Source organism: Pelodiscus sinensis, chromosome 16 (genome assembly GCF_049634645.1).
Source record: "Pelodiscus sinensis isolate JC-2024 chromosome 16, ASM4963464v1, whole genome shotgun sequence".
NCBI lineage: Eukaryota > Metazoa > Chordata > Testudines > Trionychidae > Pelodiscus > Pelodiscus sinensis.
Window position 1 is genome coordinate 13,466,604 of NC_134726.1, and position 21,186 is coordinate 13,487,789.

The window sequence follows — 21,186 nt, forward strand, 5'->3', positions numbered from 1 at the left end:
CTTAATATTTGAATACAAGGTAATCTATCTGATGTCTTAAAGCTTTATTACTTTTATAAATTTATAAGTCACCTTACTTATCAGAGAGGTAATTTAAATGCAGTATTTTGTGGTATCTGAAATCTTGCATATGGGGTTAGTGAAATTAATCTCCATAGATGTGCACACACAGACTTTATTCAGAAACTCTTATGCATTACATTTTTAATTGCACTATTTACCTCAGTCTTTTTAAATATTCATATTTTCAATCCTTCTTAATTGTGTGTGCATTTCCATGCTGTTTCATTGGATAAGATCATTTGGACATCTTTTTCTTTGACTAGAGTTCCATATTTAGAGTGCAGTCATTTAAATTTAAGGTGGTCTCTTTTGTGACCACAGTGTCTGAGGAAAGAAAAATAAGTTTCAGCCTAGTGAGAAGAAACTACTAACCAATGTTTTTTAAACTTAAAGTTAATTTTAGTTTCTTTGTTTGTAATACAAGTAAATTGGAGGACAAATGGCAGGAGAGGATAAACTGTATCTGCTTTTAAATTTAAACCAATATGAACTTGACTGCATGGCTGCATAACAGAATGAGGCCTGGTTGATTTTATAATGAATGAGTATACACCACCAATCCCCTTCTGTGAATCTTAAAGGCTTTTAAGGTCAACAGGTGTATTAGTACTAAATTTGACCTTCGGGGGGGGGGGGGATCAGCTTTGAGGTTGTGCAGACATAGCACTGTTGATGTCTGTGTTCTTGGACTTTGGGAGGTTTCCCAATGTGACTGCTTTGGCCAGCATTTTCAATTATGGTGCATTCTCAGGTACACAGGAGGGGCCCTAGGAACTTTTGAATTTCATTTCCTATGTCGCCAGCCCAGCAGCATATCTGAATATGAATGACTGGGGTCATCAATGATCTCCAGCATGGAGTGTGCAGGAGATACTGGATCTGATTTCTGTAAGGAGAGAAGAACTCCAAAGCAGTGGAAGAAGCACTAAGATCTGTGCCAAAATTTGCACAGGGGATGGTGGAAAAAGGATACAGTATGGACACCCAGCTCTGGTAAATGTACCAAAAGACAAAGGACACAAATGGCTGGTCCAGATTAGAGCTTCAGATATGCTGCTTCTATGAACAGCTGCATGGGATTCTAGAGAGGGACCTAACCACTGTCAAAAACTGTCCATGGATACCTCCAAAGCTACTCTTCAGGCAGTCTTGGGCAACAACAAGGAGGACATTTGTAGATGATGAGGAGGAGGAGAATGCTCCACAGGCACACCAAGAATCTGACATCACCAACAGCAGGACCTTTTCCAATCTTTGGAACGAGTCTCCTTCTAGACCCTATTGTTGCCGGACTCTGTTGGCAGGGAGGGCACTTAAGGTGAGTTCACTCTTGTAATCACGCTACAGTGGTTAAATGTAATTGGGTTTGATCTGCCCAAAGTAATTGGGATATGGTGGTGGTTAGTTGGCCTTCTCAGTGGGAGGTCCCCAGAAAAGTTTAATGTGTCTGGTAATGGAGCAAGAACCCTCCTTGTACATCTCTACAAAGCACTCATTGGGGTACTCTTCAGCCCTCCTCAGATGGTATCTGGGGAGGGCTGCCTTATTCCATCCATTAAGCTACCAGTAAGTGATCTGGCATCATTGCAGTACAAAGCAAGCATCATAAGATCCATGTTTCTGGCCACATTCATTCAGCATCTACTTCCTATCTTTCTCTCTGATTCAGAGAAGCATGGCCTGGTTATCACGCATGGTAATCTGGAGAAGGTTTTGGAACAAACTGATAAACTTAACAGTAACAAGTTACCGGGAACAGATGTCATTCATCTAAGAGTTCTGAAAGAACTCAAATGGGAAACTGGAGAACTGTTACCTTTGGCTTGTAACCTATCCTTTAAATCAGCTTCCATACATAATGACTGGAATATAGCTAACGTGACACCAATATTAAAAAAGGGTTCTAGAGGTGATCCTGGCAATTACAGATTGGTAAGTCAACTAATTTGCCCGGTACTAAGTTAGAAACTATAGTAAAGAATAAAATTGGCAGACACGTTGATGAACAGAATTTGTTGGGGGAAAGTCAACATGGTTTCTGTAAAGGGAAATCATGCTTTTCTAATCTGCTCGAGTTCTTTGAGGGAGTTAACTATGTGTACAAGGGGAATCCACTAGATACAGTATACTTAGATTTCCAGAAAGCCTTTGACAAAGTCCCTCACCAAAGGCTCTTAAGTAAAGTATGTTGTCATGGGATAAGAGGGAAGTTCCTTCTATGGATTTAGATCTGATTAAAAGACCGGAAACAAAGGGTAAGAATAAATGGTCAGTTTTCCAAATGGAGAGAGGTAACTAATGGGGTCCCCCTAGGATCTGTCCTGGGGTCAAACCTATTCAACTTAGTTATAAATGATCTAGAGAAAGGGGTAAGCAGTGAGGTGGCAAAATTTACAGATGATACCAAACTTCTCAAGATAGTTAAGACCAAAGCACACTGTGAAGAACTTCATAAAGATCTCACCAAACTAAGTGACTGGGCAACAAAATGGCAAATGAAATTTAATGGGGATAAATGTAAAGTAATGCACATTGGAAAAAATAACCCCAACTATGCATATAATATGATGGGGGGCTAATTTAGCTACATCTAATCAGGAAAGAGATCTTGGAGTCATTGTGGATAGTTCTCTGAAAACATCCACTCAGTATGCAGCAGCAGTCAAAAAAGCAAACACAATGTAAGGAATCATTAAAAAAGCCATAGAGAATAAGACAGAATATATATTAATGTCTCTATTATAAAACCATGGTACGCCCACATCTTGAATACTGTGTACAGATGTGGTCACTTCATCTCAAAAAAGATATATTGGCTTTGGAAAAGGTTCAGAAAAGGGCAACAAAAATGATTAGGGGTTTGGAATGGGTCCCATATGAAGAGAGATTAAAAAGACTTGAACTTTCAGTTTAGAAGAGAGGAGACTAAGGGGGGATATAATAGAGGTCTATAAAATCATGACTGGTGTGGAAAAAGTGAATAAGGAAAACTAGGGATCACCAAATGAAATTAATAGACAGCAGGTTTAAAACAAACAAAAGGAAGTTTTTCTTCACTCAGCGCACAGTCAACCTGTGGAACTCCTTGCTAGAGGATGCAGTGAAGACTTTAACAGGATTCAAAAAAGATCTAGATAGATTCATGGAGGTTAGGTCCATCGATGGCTATTAGCCAGGATAGATGGGAATGGTGTCTAGCCTCTGTTTCTCTGGAGGTGGGTGACAGGGGATGGATTGTGTGAGGATTACCTGTTGTGTTTCCCCTCTCTGGGGCACCTGATATTGGCCACTGTTGGCAAACAGGATATTAGACTGCATGGACTGCTGGTCTGACCCAGTGTGGCCGTTCTTATGATGAAATGAGAGAAGTTCTGTAACTGATAGCAGGGAGGCAATCCACTTCTTTGCTTATCCCCCACAAATCATGATCCCTAGGGCAGCTGCCCTGTTCGTGATGGGTTTGAAGGGATAATCTTGGAGAACAGCCATGCTGTACTGAAGGAGGTGCAACTATGTGCTTGCTATGAGCCTCTATAAACTTGCCCACTCTATTTGGCAAAGGAGGATTGCAGCCTGCAACCAAGCTGTGCAGAAGACCCACTCTCCCCTCCCATCTTCCCCCCATGTAAACACCTAAACAATGAGGGCTGTAGTTTGTAAGCACACTTTCCCATATATTTTCAAAGCAGGTGCGAAAGAGCACTCCAAATGTACTGCTTACCATGCCTGCCATCAGAGTTCCGTTGCCCAGTGCTCTGCTGTGTGTTGTATCTTACCGGTAGGGGCTCAGTTTTAAATGTTTTTATGCAGTTTAATAAGTTTTTTGTGCAGCATAGTGCTTCATTCATTGTAAAAGAGTTAACCTTCTTCTTTAAAGTCTACTCTTTTCCTAAACCAGATGGAACAATCGATCTACCTGCTGCCCTCACTCTTCCCACTGTTAGGCTACCAAAGTTTAAAAAAAAAAAAAAAAGTACACCAGATGAAATCTTTAACAAGATACTGCAATCCACTTGCACTGATAGGGCTCAACTGAATGCATGGAGACTAACACTGTTAGAGGTCATCCACATTGAACAGGAGGACAGGAAAGCATGCAAGGAACATGATCATAAGGTACAGGATGAGACATTGAAGCTCATGGGGGAGCAAACAGAGCTGATGAGTAGAAGTGTAGGAAAAGCAGCTGGAACACTGAGTATTCCTGTATCATGTGGTAAACTACCTTCCTTTCCCACCAAGTTCCACAGCGGCTTCTCCTAGACATCTTAGAACACTGGGTGTGAGATAGGAAGGGGAAAAGCCAGGAAGCCTTTCACTCAACTTTCAGGGATGGCTCCTGGAGCAGAAGGCTGTCATTCCCAAAGTTTTGATTGTTACATAGGTATATTATAATAAGCCTTGTCCTCCATTATCAGATCTTACACTCACACCCCTCTTCTATTCAGCTATATCTGTTTTCCCTAAATAAGTGTATGATTTCAGAATAACAGGATGTTTATTCATTGTGCCATTTACGTTTGGGCAGGGGCTACACGTATAACGGGACATCTTGAAAAGAGCAGTATATGTAACACATCATTGTCTGATCATTCCCAAAACTGGTTTTCAGAGCCTCTCTGATGCGCAATGCCCCTTGATGTGCTTTCCTTATTGCCCGTAATTAGCTGCTAGGCGCAGTGCCCCTTGATGTGCTTTCCTTATTGCCCGTAATTAGCTGCTAGGCGCAGTGCCCCTTGATGTGCTTTCCTTATTGCCCGTAATTAGCTGCTAGGCGCAGTGCCCCTTGATGTGCTTTCCTTATTGCCCGTAATTGCCTGCCAGAAACCCTCTTATTTTCACAGTTATTATGCTGCACCCATCAAGCTGCAATAACAATGGAAATATTGCTTTTGCTGAGGTCTAACCTAGTCAAACTGCACCAGCATCCCTTTAAACGGCCAAAGGTACATTCTACCACCATTCTGCACTTGTTCAGCCTATGATTGAACTGCTCGTTACTGCTGTGAAGGTTACCTGTATAGAGTCTCATGAGCCATGGGAGCAAGGGAGGCCCAGCTGGCCCAAGATAACTATTGACATTTTTAAATCTCTACTGGTAATTTTCTGATCCAAGAAGAAAGTTCCATCACGGCTTTCTGAAGAGAGCAGAGTTCCTAAAGATACATCATGCATCTTTCCGGACCATCCCATGATGACATCAATGAAACAGCCCTTGTGATCCAGCACCACCTACATCACTGAAGAATATCTCTTGTGGTTTTAGTATTCTTTGTCAAGGTAATCTGGTGCTAAGATAGTTATAGATATGAGTTCTGTCACCCACTACAGTTTGGGAACTCCATTATGGCAAACTCATCCACTATGTCCTGCATGTTCCCCAGAGTTACTATCCTTCCTAGCAGAAGGGTATTGATTGCCTGGGCTAGTTGGCTCAAAGCAGCCTACACTGGAGATTTACCCACTCCAAATTGATTCCAGACTGACTGGTGGCAATCTAGCATTGCAAGCTTGCACCAGGACTATTGCTGCTAGCTTCTCAACTGCCAGAGCAGGTCTCATTCAGTAATGCTGCACTTAAGAGTTGGGGGAAGCAACTAGCTAAGTTCTATGAAAGTGGCCATACATATGCAAAAGTTTTGCAGCCACTGGTCGTCATCACATATCCGCGTAACTATGCAGTCGCATCAGTCTGTACTTGTTTCCCAGGACCAAAATTGGCATTTTACCCATAAAAGCTCCATGATACTATATATATTTGTTAGTCTCTAAGGTGCCCTTGGTGAGCAGATTTCAGCCGTGCGTCCCGTTTACCAGCGGCGCGCAAATGCGCAATGCGGGGCTGGCAAGCAGCTTTCACTGCCATTTGTCAAGCCCTAGGTATTTTCATGCTGCGTGTGACAAGTCTTTTGTTCAAACTCTGAGAAAGGAGTAGCATGTAGTATAAGGGGGAAAAATAGTTACCTCTGTAACTGTTGTTCTTCGAGATATGTTACTCATCTTCATTCCATGTAGGTGTGGGCGTGCTGCATGCATATGTCATGGGAAGGTTTTTTTTTTCCCCTTAGCATCACCCATTGGGCCAGCAGGGGGGCCCCCTGGAATGGCAACTCTGTTTTGGCTGCTGGCCCTCAACCCCATCAGTTCCTTCTGACTGAACTACTCCAAAGAAGGGAAGGTGGGCGGGATTTGGTATGGACATGAGCAACACACCTTTGTAATTGCTGTTCAAGGTAAGTAACCATTTTTTCTTCTTCAAGTGATCGCTCATGTCCATTCCATGTAGGTGACTCCAAAGCAGAAATCCTAGGAAGCAGGGTTGGAGTTCTAACCCACCCAGGGCTGTGTCCTCCCTAGCCTAGTGGGCCAATGCATAATGACTGGCAAAGGTGTGGACTGAAGACCATGTGGCAGCGCTGCAGAGATCCAGGATTGGGACCTGGGCCATTAGGGCAGGTCTCCATCACAGCCTTCATGGAGTGAGCCGTGGGGTAACCACCACCAGAAGGATCTGAACCTGGACCTCTGGAACTTAGTACAGGAGCTGCTACCCTTTGAGCTAAAATCCAGGTGGCCCTCAGCCCATGCTCTAGAGGTCTCTTGTTCTTATCTGTGGCTGTGGTCTAGGTGTCACTGCATGGAACAGTGAACTACGCCAGATATGTGGGTTACACTGGCACCCCGTCAGCCCAAAGCACTCCTTGATACAGGATGTGATCTACGAGGAGATCCTCTGCCCAGAGACGGGCTGGCCCTTCAGCCGTTCTGTGGTTGCTACAAAGAGCTGTGGAGATCTATGGAAGAACTTTGTTCTTTCCAAATAAAAGGCTAAAGCTCTCCTGACATCTAATTGGTATAGTGCCTATTCCTTACCTGAAGCATGAGGCTTGGGGTAAAAAACTTGGAGAAAAATGTCCTGAGATATGTGAAAGTGAGAGACAATCTTCAGAAGCAAGGCAGGGTAGAGGTGCAACCTGACCTTGTGCTTGAAGCAAACCATATACTGGGGGGGAGGGGGGGGTCCTGAGGTGAGAGCTTTCAGTTCGGACACATGCCTGGCTGACATGATAGCCACCAGGAAGGACACCTTCTAGGAGAACTGCATCAGCAATCATGTCTCCAGCAGCTCAAAGGAGGCCCTATGAGCTTGGACAGTTTAGGTCCCACTGACGGACGTGGAGGTAAAGTCTGTCCAAACCCCTAAAGAATCTGTGGACTGTGGGATGTGCAAAGAGTGTTGTGTCCCTAGAGCCCAGGTGAAAGGCGGAAAGAGCCACCAGGTGAACCATGATGGATGAGGAGAACAACCCTTGGACCCTAAGGTCAAGGAGATAGTCCAGAACCAGCGGGACCTGTGTGCACATTGGGGCAATACCCTTCTGAGCAGCCCAAATGGAGAAATGTTTCCATTTATCCAGATAGGTAGCCCTAATGGAAGGTTTCCTACAGGTTTCCAGCAGGACTTCCTGAACCCACTCCAAGCACTGGAGCTCCGCCACTGTCAGCCGTGGAGCTTCCAGGCCATTAGGTGGAGGGACTAGTTTTGGGTGGCAAAGCCTGCCACAGTCCTGAGTTATTTGGTCTGGATAGAGGGGGAGAGTGATCGCTTTCTCACACATGTTCAGCAGGAGCATGAACCAATGCTTTCTGGGCCAAGTTGGCATTATAAGAAGGAGAGAGGCCCTGAATTCCGTCACTTTCAGAAGCACCTTATGCACCAGCAGAAATGGGGGAGCGCATAAAGCAGGCCCTTAGGCCAGACAGGTGAGTGTCTCCTAAGAACCCATGACACATCCCCATGAGGGAGAAAAATCTGGGGTACTTCTTGATCTGCTGTTTTGCAAAGAGGTACAGGAGGGAAAATCCCCACCTGTGGAAGATGTGGAGGCCATTCCCATAAAATGCCATTCATGGCAGGAGAAGGACCGGCTCAGCTGGTCTGCCAGAGTGTTCTGGACCCCAAGAAGATAGGCTGTTATATTCACTGGGTGAATATCTGTCCCTATGCAGACTTCCCAGAGCCAGAGGGCTTCCTGGCACCGGGGAGGGGAGCACACTCCACCCTGCCTGTTGATACAGGCAACCACCATCATATTGCTGGACAGGATGAGAATTGTCCAGCCCCTGAGAAGAAGGAAGGTGGACAGCCCACAGTGCATGGATGCTGAAATGCAGGGAACATTCCTCCCATGACCACATATCTTGCTTCCTTATGTTGACAATGTGGGCTGCCCAACCAATGTCAGAAACATCCGTCACAATCCTCAGGTTTGGAAGGGGCCTGGAGAACGGGACTCCAGCATGAACCATCTCCTCCTGGGTCCACGAGTCTAGGGACTGAAGAACGCCTGAAGGCACTGTCACCACTCTGTCCCAGGAGTGAATGGAGGGGTTGGGAACCTGCACCAGCCACAGCTGCAGGGGGTGCATACGAAGTCTGGCATTATGAATCACATATGTACAGGTGGCCATGAGCCCCAGGAGGCACATGCAGTTTCTGACCATGGTCATAAGGGAATGCCCTTAAGGATAGCTTCCTTGATAGCCAGGAAATGGGATCTGGGTAGGGAGACCATGGCCGATATGGAGTCCAGACAACTCTATGTCCTGAGTGGAGACCATGGTAGACTTGGCCACATTCAGGAGGAGACCCAGCTCCGAGAAAAGGGCCTGCATCAAAGCAATATGCACTAGTACCTGGTCTGAGGATGAAGCCTGCACCAGCCAGTCATCGAGATAGGGGAATATTTGGACCCCTTGTTTTTTTTTTAGAGAGGCAGCTACTATGGCTATTTCGTAAATACTCGCAGGGGCTGTAAATTGGTAATGGTCTGGGCTAACTGTAAAATACAAGAATCTTCTGTGATCGGAAGTGATTGAAATGTGGAAATAAGCGTCCTTTAGATCGAGGGCAGTGTACCAGTCTACGAAGACTAGCACTAGGAAGTACCTTGAGTAGAACCCTTTTTCCCTGAACTTCTGAGGGACCGCTTTGGCAGCTCCCAGCCTTAACAGCTGTTGCACCTCCTCCCTGAGGAGATGCTCATGAGAGGGGTCCTTCAAGAGGGATGGAGTGGAAGGGGAAAGTGGGAGGAAGGGGATGGTGTATCCCTTCCCTACTGTTTCTAGGACCCACTGTAGTGGAAATGCAGAAGACGATTGTGAGCTCGAAGAAATTAGGTGGTGTACCACAGTCATTCCTTTTATGCCTGCATCTCCTGTCAGGCCTGGATGCTCTAGGCAGCCATTTGTGCTGCTTGCTTCTTACTATTCTTTTGTTATTCTCAAAGAGTTAGCTGTTTGCTCAGTGTAGGAATGCACTGTTGACTTTAAACAAGTTCTGGGACAGGTCCCAAGGCTATGCACCTGGTATGGGAGTGCAGGAGGGCTTGGGAAGATCACATAGCTATCTTTTGCTGAATGTTTCCCATCTGATAATGCTAATTATTTGGCCTGGTAAATATGCAAAGTATCAACAAGCTAATTATTGGATGTGGGAAAATATGGAATGTATCAACGATTTTGTTAGGTTCTCAAAACAACAGGGGTGATTACTGTAGATCCAACAATATATAAGTGCCAGGGATATTCCTAATATTAGAACCTCGGCATAGACCGAAGCTGCAGGAGTATCAATGCAATGGTGCTACGTAATGGCCACTGGGGTCCGTCTGCTGTCCTCCTTCAGGGGGTTCCCGACAGCAGAAGGGACGTATGCATTGCATTTTATTCTGAGATCTGCTTAGGCTTAAGTACTGTATTTTATTCTAAGATTTGCTTCATTGTACTTTACTCCAATATTAAGTATTGTTCTTTACCTTAATATTTGCTTAGTAAAATCTTTAAGCCTTCACCCAATTTGTGCACTTATTGCCTCCGAATCCCTTAAGGACCATTGTCTCTTGGCAATACACCCACCTGTCAGAGGTGATAGATTCCCATGCCCGGTAGAAAGGGAATAGGTGATGTAAAAATGGGAGAGGTGAGGCTGGTATGCTGTTCCTGGGTGCATCTTCAAAACCCTTGGCGTTGGCCCTAGGAATTGTTAGAGGGGCCCGCACCTTGCTTTGATGGGTCCTGGTGAGAACTTGAGTCCATCGAGAGCATAGATAATAGTACCCCTCCGAGGGCCTCATCAGGGGATGAGGAAGTCGACCTCCTGAGACCCACCTTCTCTGCATCCTGGGATTTGCGAAGGGGCCTGGGAGGCTGCTGAGGATACTAGCATGGGGAGCTGTGATGAAGATGGCCCCCTCTCCACGGAGGGTCTGGTCAAAGCCTGCCTCAGGGGTAGCATCTGACCCAATGTAGAGGAGCAGCTCAGTGGGATTGCCAATGGACAGGTCTGGGCCCAGAGATGATGGACTCCATTCTAGAGGGACCCATGCTCTGGCTCTGGTGATATGCCCAGGGGGGTCAGAAGGGCCATTGTCCAGGAGCCTGCCACTAGGGTGGCCAGGACTGCTGCCCCAGCTGCATTGTGGTTGGTTGTGGGGCCCAGGACTGTTGCAAGTGCCTAGACTTCAGTGCTTCGGTGCCTATGTGCTTCGGTGCCAGGAGTAGGACCTGTGCCTCAGTCTCAATCTGGAGCCCCATGACAACACGGATGACTCCACCTTCAAGTCGGGTGAATATTTGGAGGTTGACCAGGGTGGTGCCATAGCTGTTGCAGCCGGCGACCTATGCCTGGGGCATTCCAGGCCATAGATTCTCACTTTCCTCCGTGCCGAGGGAGAGGTGGTGGCGGCATCGAGGCAATACTGCTGGGCCTCTTGTCACCAAGGACAAAGCAGACAAACTCGGTGCCGCGTGTGTGTTCTGGCTCGAAGACGGCGACGGTGGTACCGCTATGGCTGATGCCAGCATCGATGTCGATGGCACTGGGACAGTGCAGTGGTGGGCCCTCATATCCGATGCTGGGCCTGGCGGTGCTGTGGTTGCAGCCCGGTGGTGCCTCGCTTGACACTTCCTGATGGGGGCCGGTGGAGAGATCGGGGACGTGATCAGTTTGATAAGGTCCCTCACAGCCTCAAAGGTGTCAAGGGCTCCAGGAAGTCTGACGCAGGCTGGAATGGTGCCCACCCAACCTCCATCGTCTGGCTGCTGATCCTGCTGGTGCCATGTGTTCTGCCTGAGGGCGCACTGACACACGTGTCTCGATGGAGACTTGCCCCGGCTAGGTCTCCGTTTCTTCTGAGGCATTGGAGACTGGGACTGGTGCCGATGCCTTTGCAGTACTAGAGAGGTGCTTGAGTGGCTGAGTGTCTCCCACACCAAAGCTGGTGCACTGTGGGTTGTCAGTGCTGGGTCCGATGCTGGTGCTGGGCAGAGAGCCACTTCCATGAGTATGATCTTCAAGTGGGACTCTCTTTTTTGCTTGGTCCACGGCTTGAAACCCATACAAATTTTGCAGGCCTCTGACAGATGCGCTTCTCCGTGGGGGTCTCCATAGGGCATAGGCTTCTGGCACTTAACGCAGAGCTTGAAGCCTTGCTACTTAAACTATTTACAACTGTGATAAGAGCTTTCTTGTTCTTCGTTAACTAACAGAACTACAAATGGGTGAGACCTGCTAGGAGCACTTGCAAAGCAAGAGCAGAGCAGGTTCCAACAACCATCATGAGCAGAAAGTAAGAGTGGGTGGAAGTCCAGCAGGGGCATATATTAGCCGATATAGTGGCACCACTCCAGGGGGCTCCCCTGCTGGCCCAATGAGTACTGCTAAGGGAAAATACTTCCGACAACACGTGCACGCAGCACAAACACACCTACATGGAATGGACATGAGCAATCATTGGAAGAAGAAACTGCAGTTGTCTTTTATATTACACTTCTGAAATTATGCTGCCTGATCTTTATAGTATGAATACCACAGAGCTGTATTATAAGAAATACCCAAAGAAATCCTCCAGTGTTTATCTTGATGATTAAAATGACCCAATTGTTAACAAACTCGATATTAACTTCTCAAACAGAAGCAAAAAATTACTGCATAGTAGGATATAAAGCTACCCTTTAGCCTGTTTTAAAGTAAAAAATGAAATTTTACTTTCTTTACAAAGGAACTCAGTCAGTAAAAGTAGGTTGACATGTTTTAACCAAGCAATTCTTTATTCGTGTTCAGACAGGATTGATTCTCTAGAATACAGTTACTTATGAAGAACTGCTTTAGTAAATGTTGTCTTGTTGCTTATATCAATTTTTCCAATATCAGTTCTCCACTTACATGGTCACTTAGTGGTTGTTTATTTCCATATCCTTCAGGACATCCATACCCTGAATTTCTTCTTGTCTCTCCTGTTGAATGAACACATGAAACCCAATGATGTTGTTCTGCTAACCTAGTGCTTTTCCATTCGTATCTAGAACACTTCGTGTGATTAACACAACTCAGAGTGCAATCCAGCATTCCTCACATCCTCAATCATGTCCATCAAGTGTAATCAAGTCCATCAAATCAGCATAATGCCTAATTCATAAAAAGCTGCTATAGAAAATATAGACATAATGCAACTACTGAGAATAACTAACCTTAATACTTACCCTCTGAAACATCTGTTGTGACAAAAACCTTGAAGTTACTTTGGTGATGCTTTTTTTCCCTCCTAATTTACAGTGGATGTATCCATATAAATTAGCAGTTTGAAGAGAGATTCCAGCTATCACGAGAGCCTGCAGAAGTTAGCCCAATAAAAGATATTAACTCACCCAACTTGTCTCTCCAAGAGGGTTACAAATGAAAAGCATACTATGGACAAAATGACAGTGTTTAATGTAAGCAATAACGAGGAATTTGCCATCAAATAATAAATTAAAACTTGCATTTTATGAAGCGTAAATAACCAGTTACACCCCTCCTTACTTACTGACAGATTAGCCTCAGCGGAGAGAGACTCACTTTATATTTTAAGGGTGGAAATAATTATTTTTCTAGCTTTGGTCTCTCTCCTTCCAGGTTGGGCCATTTTTTCAGTGCTTTTTACCTAATTGTAATGCATCAGTCTAACTCAAAAGAATCTCTTTAAATCTACACAACAGTATTTGGTAAACATTTCTAATAGTACAGTTTCAGCAGCTTTCTGAATCATAGAAATGTAGGGTTGCTGGAAGGACCTTTATCAAGGCCAGCACTCTGTGCTGACACAGACCCAATTATATTTAGACCATCCTTATATTTAAAAATGTTCATTGATGGGAATTCTGCAATCTCCCTTGGAAACCTTGTCCAGAGCTTAACTATATCACTGTCAAAGCATTTCCTAATACAGGCAGTCCCCGAGTTAGGCGGATCCGACTTATGTCGGATCCGCAGTTATGAACGGGACCCTCTCCCTGGTCTCCAGCAGACCAGGGAGAGGAAGCAAAGCGGCGGAGCACATGGGCAGCGGACAGCCCAGACGCGCGTCTGGGCTGTCCGCTGCCCGCGTGTTCTGCCGCTTTGCTCTGCTTTGCTCCCCGTCCCCCTGGTCTGCAGACCAGGGGGACGGGGAGCAAAGCAGAGCAAAGCCGCTGAGTCCGAGGGCAGCAGAACAGCCACGGCGCGTCTGGGCTGTCCCGCTGCCCCCATGCTCCGCGGCTTTGCTCCAGACGCCTGTGGTACAGCAGCTGGGGCGCTGCTGGTTGGTCCTGTAGCGCCGCTCTGGGCGCTACTGGACCAACCAGGCAGCACCCCAGCTGCTCTGCCCCAGGTGTCCTGATTCAGCCACTGCTGGTCAGTTTCAGCAGCAGCTGAATCAGGACGCCTGGGGCAGAGCGGCTTGGGTGCTGCTGGGTTGGTCCAGTAGCGCCGAGGAGCGGCGGCGCTACTGGACCAACCCAGCAGCACCCCAGCTGCTCTGCCCCAGGCATCCCCAAGTCAGCCGCTGCTGAAACTGACCAGTGGCTGACTACAGGAAGCCCCTGCCCCGGGCTTCCTGGAATCAGCCGCTGATCAGTTTCAGCAGCAGCTGACTTGGGGATGCCTGGGGTTCTTAAATTGAATCTGTATGTAAGTCAGAACTGGCATCCAGATTCAGCCGCTGTTGAAACTGATCAGTTTCAGCAGCGGCTGAATCTGGACGCCAGTTCCGACTTACATACAGATTCAACTTAAGAACAAACCTACAGTCCCTATCTTGTACGTAACCCGGGGACTGCCTGTATCTAATCTAAATTTCCCTTGCTGCAGCTTGAGCCCATTATTTCTTGTCTTACCTTCAGCAGACATAGAGAACAATTGGTCACTGTCCTCTTTAAAATAGCATTAAAACATATCTAAAGACTTAACAAGTTCCCCCTTTGTTGTCTTCTCTCAAGACTTAAGTACACCCAGATTGTTTTAATTTATCCAAAGGTCAAGGGTTTTCTAAACAATTTAAAAAAGTTACATGATTGATTTTTTTCCATAATTCCTGTGGAGAAAGTGAGCTTATTTGGTGATTAAATGGTGATAGGTGTTATCTTTTTTACTCTGCTCTGGACTCTTTTCACTTTCTCCAATCCTCCAAGAGTAGCACTCAGTACTGGGCACAGTACTCCACGTGAGGCCTCATCAGTGGCAAGCAGAGTGGGGTAATTGCTTCCTGTGTCTTATACATGACTGTTAATGCACTGCAGAATATTAATCTTTTTCACAACTACATTGCGCTGTTAATTCATACTCAACAAGTGATTCTCTATAACACCTAGATCCATCTCAGCAGTAATACCACCTAGCCAGTTATTCCCATTTTGTAACTATGAATTTGATTTCTTCCATCCTAAGTAAAGCACTTTGCACTTCCCATATAGTTTTGTACACTGAACTTAAGAAAATTAATATTATTGGTAGTACTCGCTTCCAAAGAAAGTATTCAGATGTTTTCTAAAAAAATAGTATCTTTGTTTTTGAACCACTAACTGTCACTGAATTTTAAAAGGCCTCAGTTCAAACATATACTGTCACAGGTGTAGGAACTAGAAGAGGGTGGGGGTGCTGCAGCACCCTCCAGGTTTTAATTGGGATTTTATCTGCTAGCCCCCCATGCCTGCTTCCAACTTGGGAGGGGAAAAAGGCAAGAGAAAGGGGACTGGCTTTCAGCTATTTGAATACTGCTGCCCCACTGAATGCTATACACCAGTGTTTCTTAAACTGTGTTCCGCAGCACACCAGTGTGCCATGAGGCAGTCAGAGATGTGCTTTGGAGAAAAACAGAGCTTAAAATGGCCGTCTTAAAGGGGCAGGCGAGTTTTTTCAACTTTCCCCATGAGTTTTTTGGGTTTTTTTTTGCTCATTAACTCCCCTCGACCCTTATTTTTTCTCAACAAAAAATCCTTGGTGTTCCTCATAAAACAATTGTTTGGTGTTCCATGGTCTTAAAAGGTTTAAGAAACACTGCTATACACCGAGTAATTTCAGTATCTTAATTAATATTCATTGTTACATATATGAATCCTGCTATATCACTTGTCACGTTATAACCCTGGAAAAGCCAGTATAATGATACAATCAGCACCTGCTGATTTCCAGTAATGCCTGTCAAAATATTAAATAATGCAACCACTGACACTGCAAGTCATGGAGACCAAGTGGCTGGGTGATGAAAGGATTAGAGGATTTTAGTAAAAATATTATCAAAGTCCCAAGAAGACATAGAAAAGTAAAACCCAGCTACAGATTCTAGTCTTCTGGGTAGGGTTCTCTGGTACTAGCAACTTTTTAGCTGTGCATATTGTATAGGACATGTGGAGTTCTCTGAAATGAAGCTTGCAGTGGTAGCTGCCAGGTGAAATATCTATTTGACTCGGAAGAGGGCTAATTGACCAGAACCTGTTGAGGATGGTGTCATAACCATGAGGGATGGCCAGCAGCCTGGGGACTAAAGGGTTAACTATGTCCCCTGTACCTAGCCAGGTACCAGTCAGCCAACAGAAATGCAGGTAGGGATTTCAAACTGAGACGCAGGAATTTTGGGGTTTTCCCTCCTTTGTCTCTGAGCCAGTTTTGCTCTCTAGATACTGAGGGAGACAGAAGATAAGTCTCTCTCCAAGAAAAAGACTCCTCATAATGTGTAAGTAGGGTAAAGTCTAGATAAATCCATCAGGTTTTATTGTTGTTCTGGTTTGGGAATTTGGATCTGATGTCTGTGCTGTTAGAAATGATTTTTACTTTCTTTTGTAACTAGGTCCCCCATGAGTATATTAATTGGTGATTTTTCCATCTAGTCATTATACTTACAATGATAGTAGTATTTTGGATAAGTTTCTTTCTTTTTTTTTAACTAACCTGGTATTGGTTCATTTCTGTGTCCTGGAAAATCTGTCAGTGGATATCTGCATACTTCTAACTACAGGACAGTGACCACAGACTGCAGCTTGTATTTTCTCTCTTCTTTTTCAAGCTCTTTAGGGATTTCTTTTTTAAGCTCTGAGGTTTTTAGGGAGGAGGTTTCCCAAGTTACCTCTTCCCTATTTTTTTTTCTTGTGATACTTGGGTGGTGGCAATGGTTTTTATTTCCCAAAGTCCAGGTATTAGGATTTTGGGGGAAGCTTTTGTACCAAAGCCTGTAGAGATCAGGTTTTGGGGTTGCTTTTGTAGGCCCCCACTTCTGCATTCATTGTGCCAGAGTGGGGAACAGACTTGACAGATGGAGAGTAAAGATATATTAAGTCTGTGCCAGGCTTAGGGGTTAACTTCAGTTTGGGAACAGAAGCTTGCTCTACAACTTCTTGAAACTGTCATTGGAATCTTCTACTTAGATTAGTAAGACTCTAACTTCAAGCTACATTTTAATAGACTTGTTTTTCTGCACCCCATCATTGCACTCATCACCCACAGATCACATGCAGTTACCCTATGCTTACCAGCCATTTCAACTTTAAGGAAAACAAAGTGCTAAAAAAGAACACTGTCCAAATAACTGGACATATAATCAGTCCAAGCCAAAAGATTCGAGCTTCAGCTTCAGTTGAGGCAGCTATGCTTGTAGATACCTAGAAAGAAAAACATATGTTTTCATTACTTTAAAACCCTAACCGTGGTTAAGAACTGAGCTATTTATTTCACAGGTTATTTGTATGCACTGTCATGTGCTTGTTTCTGCTGAGTTTTATAGACTATCTGCTATAGCTACTTGAAATAAATTATTTCCTATTCCTGGCTTTATGCTTCCTTGGTATTCAGTCAATGCTGGAAGAATGATATACAGGTTCTAAATACAGCATTCATTTTATTTATATTGGGCATGACCAATTTGTCTGAACTAAGTTCAGGAAAGACCTTCTCCATCAAGCTGTGCAGGATCCAAACAAGAAGGGAGCTCTACCAGCTCCTGCTACTTCAGGAGGCCAGAAGAGAAGTCCTGAAATTGGCCCATTCAATACCATCAGCTGGCCATCTTGGCCAGGAGAAAACATTATCCCACTTACTGGCTCGATTTTTCTGGTCAGCAATCCATAAGGAGGCTGCTAATTTTTGTGCATCTTGTCCTAATTGTCAGTAAGTGGCACCAAAAGGTTCAGGGTGAGCTTCCCTGATACCCTTCCACATTTGTGGATACAGCCTTTGAAAGAATAGGGGTTGATATTGTGGGCCCCTTAAAGAAAAATGCCTGGGGCCACCAACACATACTGGTGATTGTGGACTATGCCACACATTATCCAGAAGTGGTCCTCTTGCACTCAATAACTGTGCGAACCGTAGTCACTGTGGTCCACCTTTTCTCTCGGGTAGGTCTACCTACTGAAATCCAGATGGACTAGGGGACAAATTTCATGTTGCAATTGTTAAGAGAGATTTGGACCCTTCTCAAGGTAAAGACCCTCTGAACATTGGTGTACAATCCCCAAACTTATCTACTCACTGTCTCTTTTTTTTTCTTCCTCCCCTCCATTTTTTTCCCTCCTTCCCTTATTTATTCTTGGATCTGGACTTCCAACACTCCTGTCCTCTGAAGAAGTGGGTTGTGCCCATGAAAGCTTATGATACCATCTACTTGTTTTGTTAGTCTTTAAGGTGCTAGTAGACTATTTGTTGTTTTTTAAGTTTTTCCTGTTACAGACTAACTCAGCTACCCCCTGAAGCTTTTAATCCGCAAACTGATGGCTTGGTAGAGAGGTTCAAATGAACCCTGAGGAAATTTGTAAATACTGACTCTCATAATTGGGACTAACTACTTCCCTACTTGATGTTTGTGGTGCAGGACGCACCTCAGGCCTCAATGGGGTTTTCTCCATTTGAGTTTATATATGGCCGGCAGCTTCAAGGAATACTGGAGGAAGAAATATGGGAAGAACAATCCTCCTAGACTCAAAACGTAACCCAGTACATGGTACAGATGTGGGAATGACTAGGCCAGGTTTGCCCAAGAAAATTTTAGAAAGAGCTCAACAAACCTAGGCTTGCCATTATAACAAGGGTTCCCTGAAAAAGCTCTGTCAACCTGGGGATCGTGTCTTGTTGCTGCGACCTAGCTCCAAAAATAAACTCTTGGCCAAATGGCAAGGTCCCTATGAGGTTATATGACAAGTAGGTGAGGTGGACTATGAGATCCATTGTCCAGCTAAGAAAAAGAAAAAACAGATCTTCCATGTGAATTTACTAAAACCCTGGAGAGCCCAAGAGGCCCTATTCATAGACCTCCAGGATGAGCCTGATGATTTAGGCTCAGAGGTGAAACCCCAGCAGGCCCTGATGAAATAAATACCCATTGTAGAAATAACCATCATCCTGCTGAGGCATTTCAATGATCTTTTTTCCTCCTGACCCAGTTGGATTCATTTGATGGCACACCAAATCTGGACACAAGATTTATTGAGTTCCCAAAAAGCTCCAGGGGACCCTGGAGCAGGATGTTCAGACAATGTTAGAGTTGGGGGTTACTGAAGAGTCCCAAAGCCCTTCATGCAATTCAGTTGTCTTAATACCTAAACCCAATGGCACAGTCCGATTCTGTGAGGACTTCAGGGCCCTGAATACAGCCTTGCAGTTTGATGCTTATCGCTTACCCTGCATGAATGAACTCTTACACTGGTTTGGAAAAGCATGGTACATAGGCCTTGGTTAAGTCCTGAGTGGTTATTAGCAAATACCGCTCTTGGACTATGTCTACACTGGCGGGTTATTGTGCAAGAACAGTGGTTCTTCCGGAAAGCGTCCACACTGTCCACCCGCTCTTGCGCAAGAAGATTTACAGTACAGCGTGGTAAAGAGGACTTCTTGCACAAGAGCTACGCTCTATTTTAACAGGTGTAAGCCCTCGTGCGCAGGAGCTCTTGCACAAGAGGACAGAGTGGATGCTCGGCAGCGGTTTCTTGTGCAAGAAAGCCATATGGCTAAAATGGCCATCGGAGCTTTCTTGCACAAGAGAGAGTGCACACTGCCATGGGCACTCTGACACAAAAGCACATATCACACATGGCAGCGTGGACATGTTCTTGCGCAAGACTTCTTGCACAAGATGTTCTTGCGCAAGAAGCCACCTGTGTAGACATAGCCTTTCAGTTTACAGCTATGCCCTTCGGACTACATGGGGTACTGGCCACCTTCCAGCACCTAATGGATCAGGTGGTGTGATATTGTGGGCAATTTTCTGCAGCCTATTTAGATGATGTGATGATCTGTAAAGACTGCAGGTTACATTTATCCTATATAGCATCCATTCCACAGGCACTGTTGAGAAACTGGGTTCACAGCAAACCCCAAGAAGTACAAGTTTGGCATGGAAGAGACCAGGTATTTGAGATATCTGGTGGGGAATGGGAAGACACAGACCCTACATGACAAAACTTAAGCCCCAGACAAAACCCCTATACCTCAAAGAAGCTGGTGTGGGTCTATTCCCCATTTTGCAACCCTGGGTTTATTCCCCATTTTGCAACCATTGACAGACCTAACCAAGATCTAAGCACCAAATGCGGTACTTTGGACCTCAGAAAGCCAAAAAATGTATCAAAGTATAAAAAACTTTTTGTAATGGCTAGAGAGCCCTATAAAACTGTAACCATAGTTTCCAACACAAGTTCTTGAATTTCAGTGCAGAACTGCCGTCAGTAACAGGAATATACAAATCGTCAGGCTATCACATGAGGTTCTCTCCCCTAGGAAATAGAAACTAAATGTACAAGCAGTAAAATAATATAAATTTGTCATAAAGCCAGGTCCTATTGTTGCTGCCAAAGTCAGAGTTGAAAATGTACCATGACAAAAATTTAGTACTATGAAAAGAACCTTACATTTGTGATATATCTATGTAATCTCAATTCCTTTAATATTGCTCTGGAAATTTACTCCAAGAGAGAGAAAAATCTAGAAAAAAATATCCTTTATAACAGGGGTGGGCAAAGCCTCTCAGCAAGCCAGATCCAGCCTGCCTAGGACTTTGATCTGGCCCAAGAGGAAGTTTCAGGCCCTGCACCCTAGCTCATTGCCTCAGAGTGAGAGAGGGAAGTGAGCCTGTCTAACTGCTTCTATTTAAAGGGCTCATGTCTTTCCCACGCCTTGCCTAGCAGCTGCGGGGAAACCACAAGCCCTTTAAACAGAACCAGTTCAAAGGGCTGGTGTCCCTGGCTTCCTAGCAATGCACTAGAGGCACAGGGAGCTGTGAGCCCTTTCAGCTGTTTCTATTTAAAGGGATCTTCTGTTCCTCACAGCTACTAGGCAGTGCGTTGCCTGACAGGCACGGGGAAGGGTCCAGCCCTTAAAGAGAAACAGCTGAAAGGACTTGCAGCTCTCTGTGCTTCTAGCACAGGGCTAGGGAGCCAGAGACTTCAGCCCTTTCAACTGTTTGTGTAACAGGGGAGCCCTTTAAATAGAAACAGCTGAAAGGGATCTCGGTCACTGGGCAGCACCCTAGAGGAGTGGGGAGCCCTGAGAGTTGTTTCTATTTAAAGGGCTGGCACCTTCCCTGTGCCTGTCAGGCAATGTGTTGCCTAGCAGCTGCGGAGAACAGGAGAGCCCTTTAAATAGAAACAACTGAGAGGGCTCGCAGTTCCCAGTGCCTCTAGCACATTGCCTGAGACGCAAGCTCTTTCTATTTAAAGGGCTTTCCTGTTCCCCAGGTCTGCTAGGCAAGCATTGCCTGACAGGCACAGAGAACGCACCAGCCCTTTAAATAGAAGCACTGTCGTTAACAGACTTGAGTCTCTGATTCCCTAGCAATGCATTAG

At 45.1% G+C, this 21,186-nt stretch overlaps 1 protein-coding gene across 2 annotated transcripts in view; it reads right to left on the minus strand.

The window, feature by feature from the left end:
* Positions 1-84: 84 nt before the first annotated feature.
* TVP23A (trans-golgi network vesicle protein 23 homolog A) overlaps positions 85-21,186 on the minus strand; it is a 78,085-nt gene continuing 56,983 nt past the window's right edge. Inside the window, exons 5-8 of one of the 2 annotated variants that reach the window (XM_025183389.2) lie at positions 16,885-17,013; positions 12,607-12,735; positions 12,290-12,360; positions 85-387 (exon numbers count right to left, since the gene is read on the minus strand). In XM_025183389.2, coding sequence (XP_025039174.2) covers positions 12,298-12,360; positions 12,607-12,735; positions 16,885-17,013 — 321 coding nt within the window. In that variant the 3' untranslated portion in view covers positions 85-387; positions 12,290-12,297. Of the gene's footprint in view, positions 388-12,143; positions 12,361-12,606; positions 12,736-16,884; positions 17,014-21,186 lie in introns of those variants that run through there. The other variant, XM_006120649.4, reaches the window with a different exon arrangement.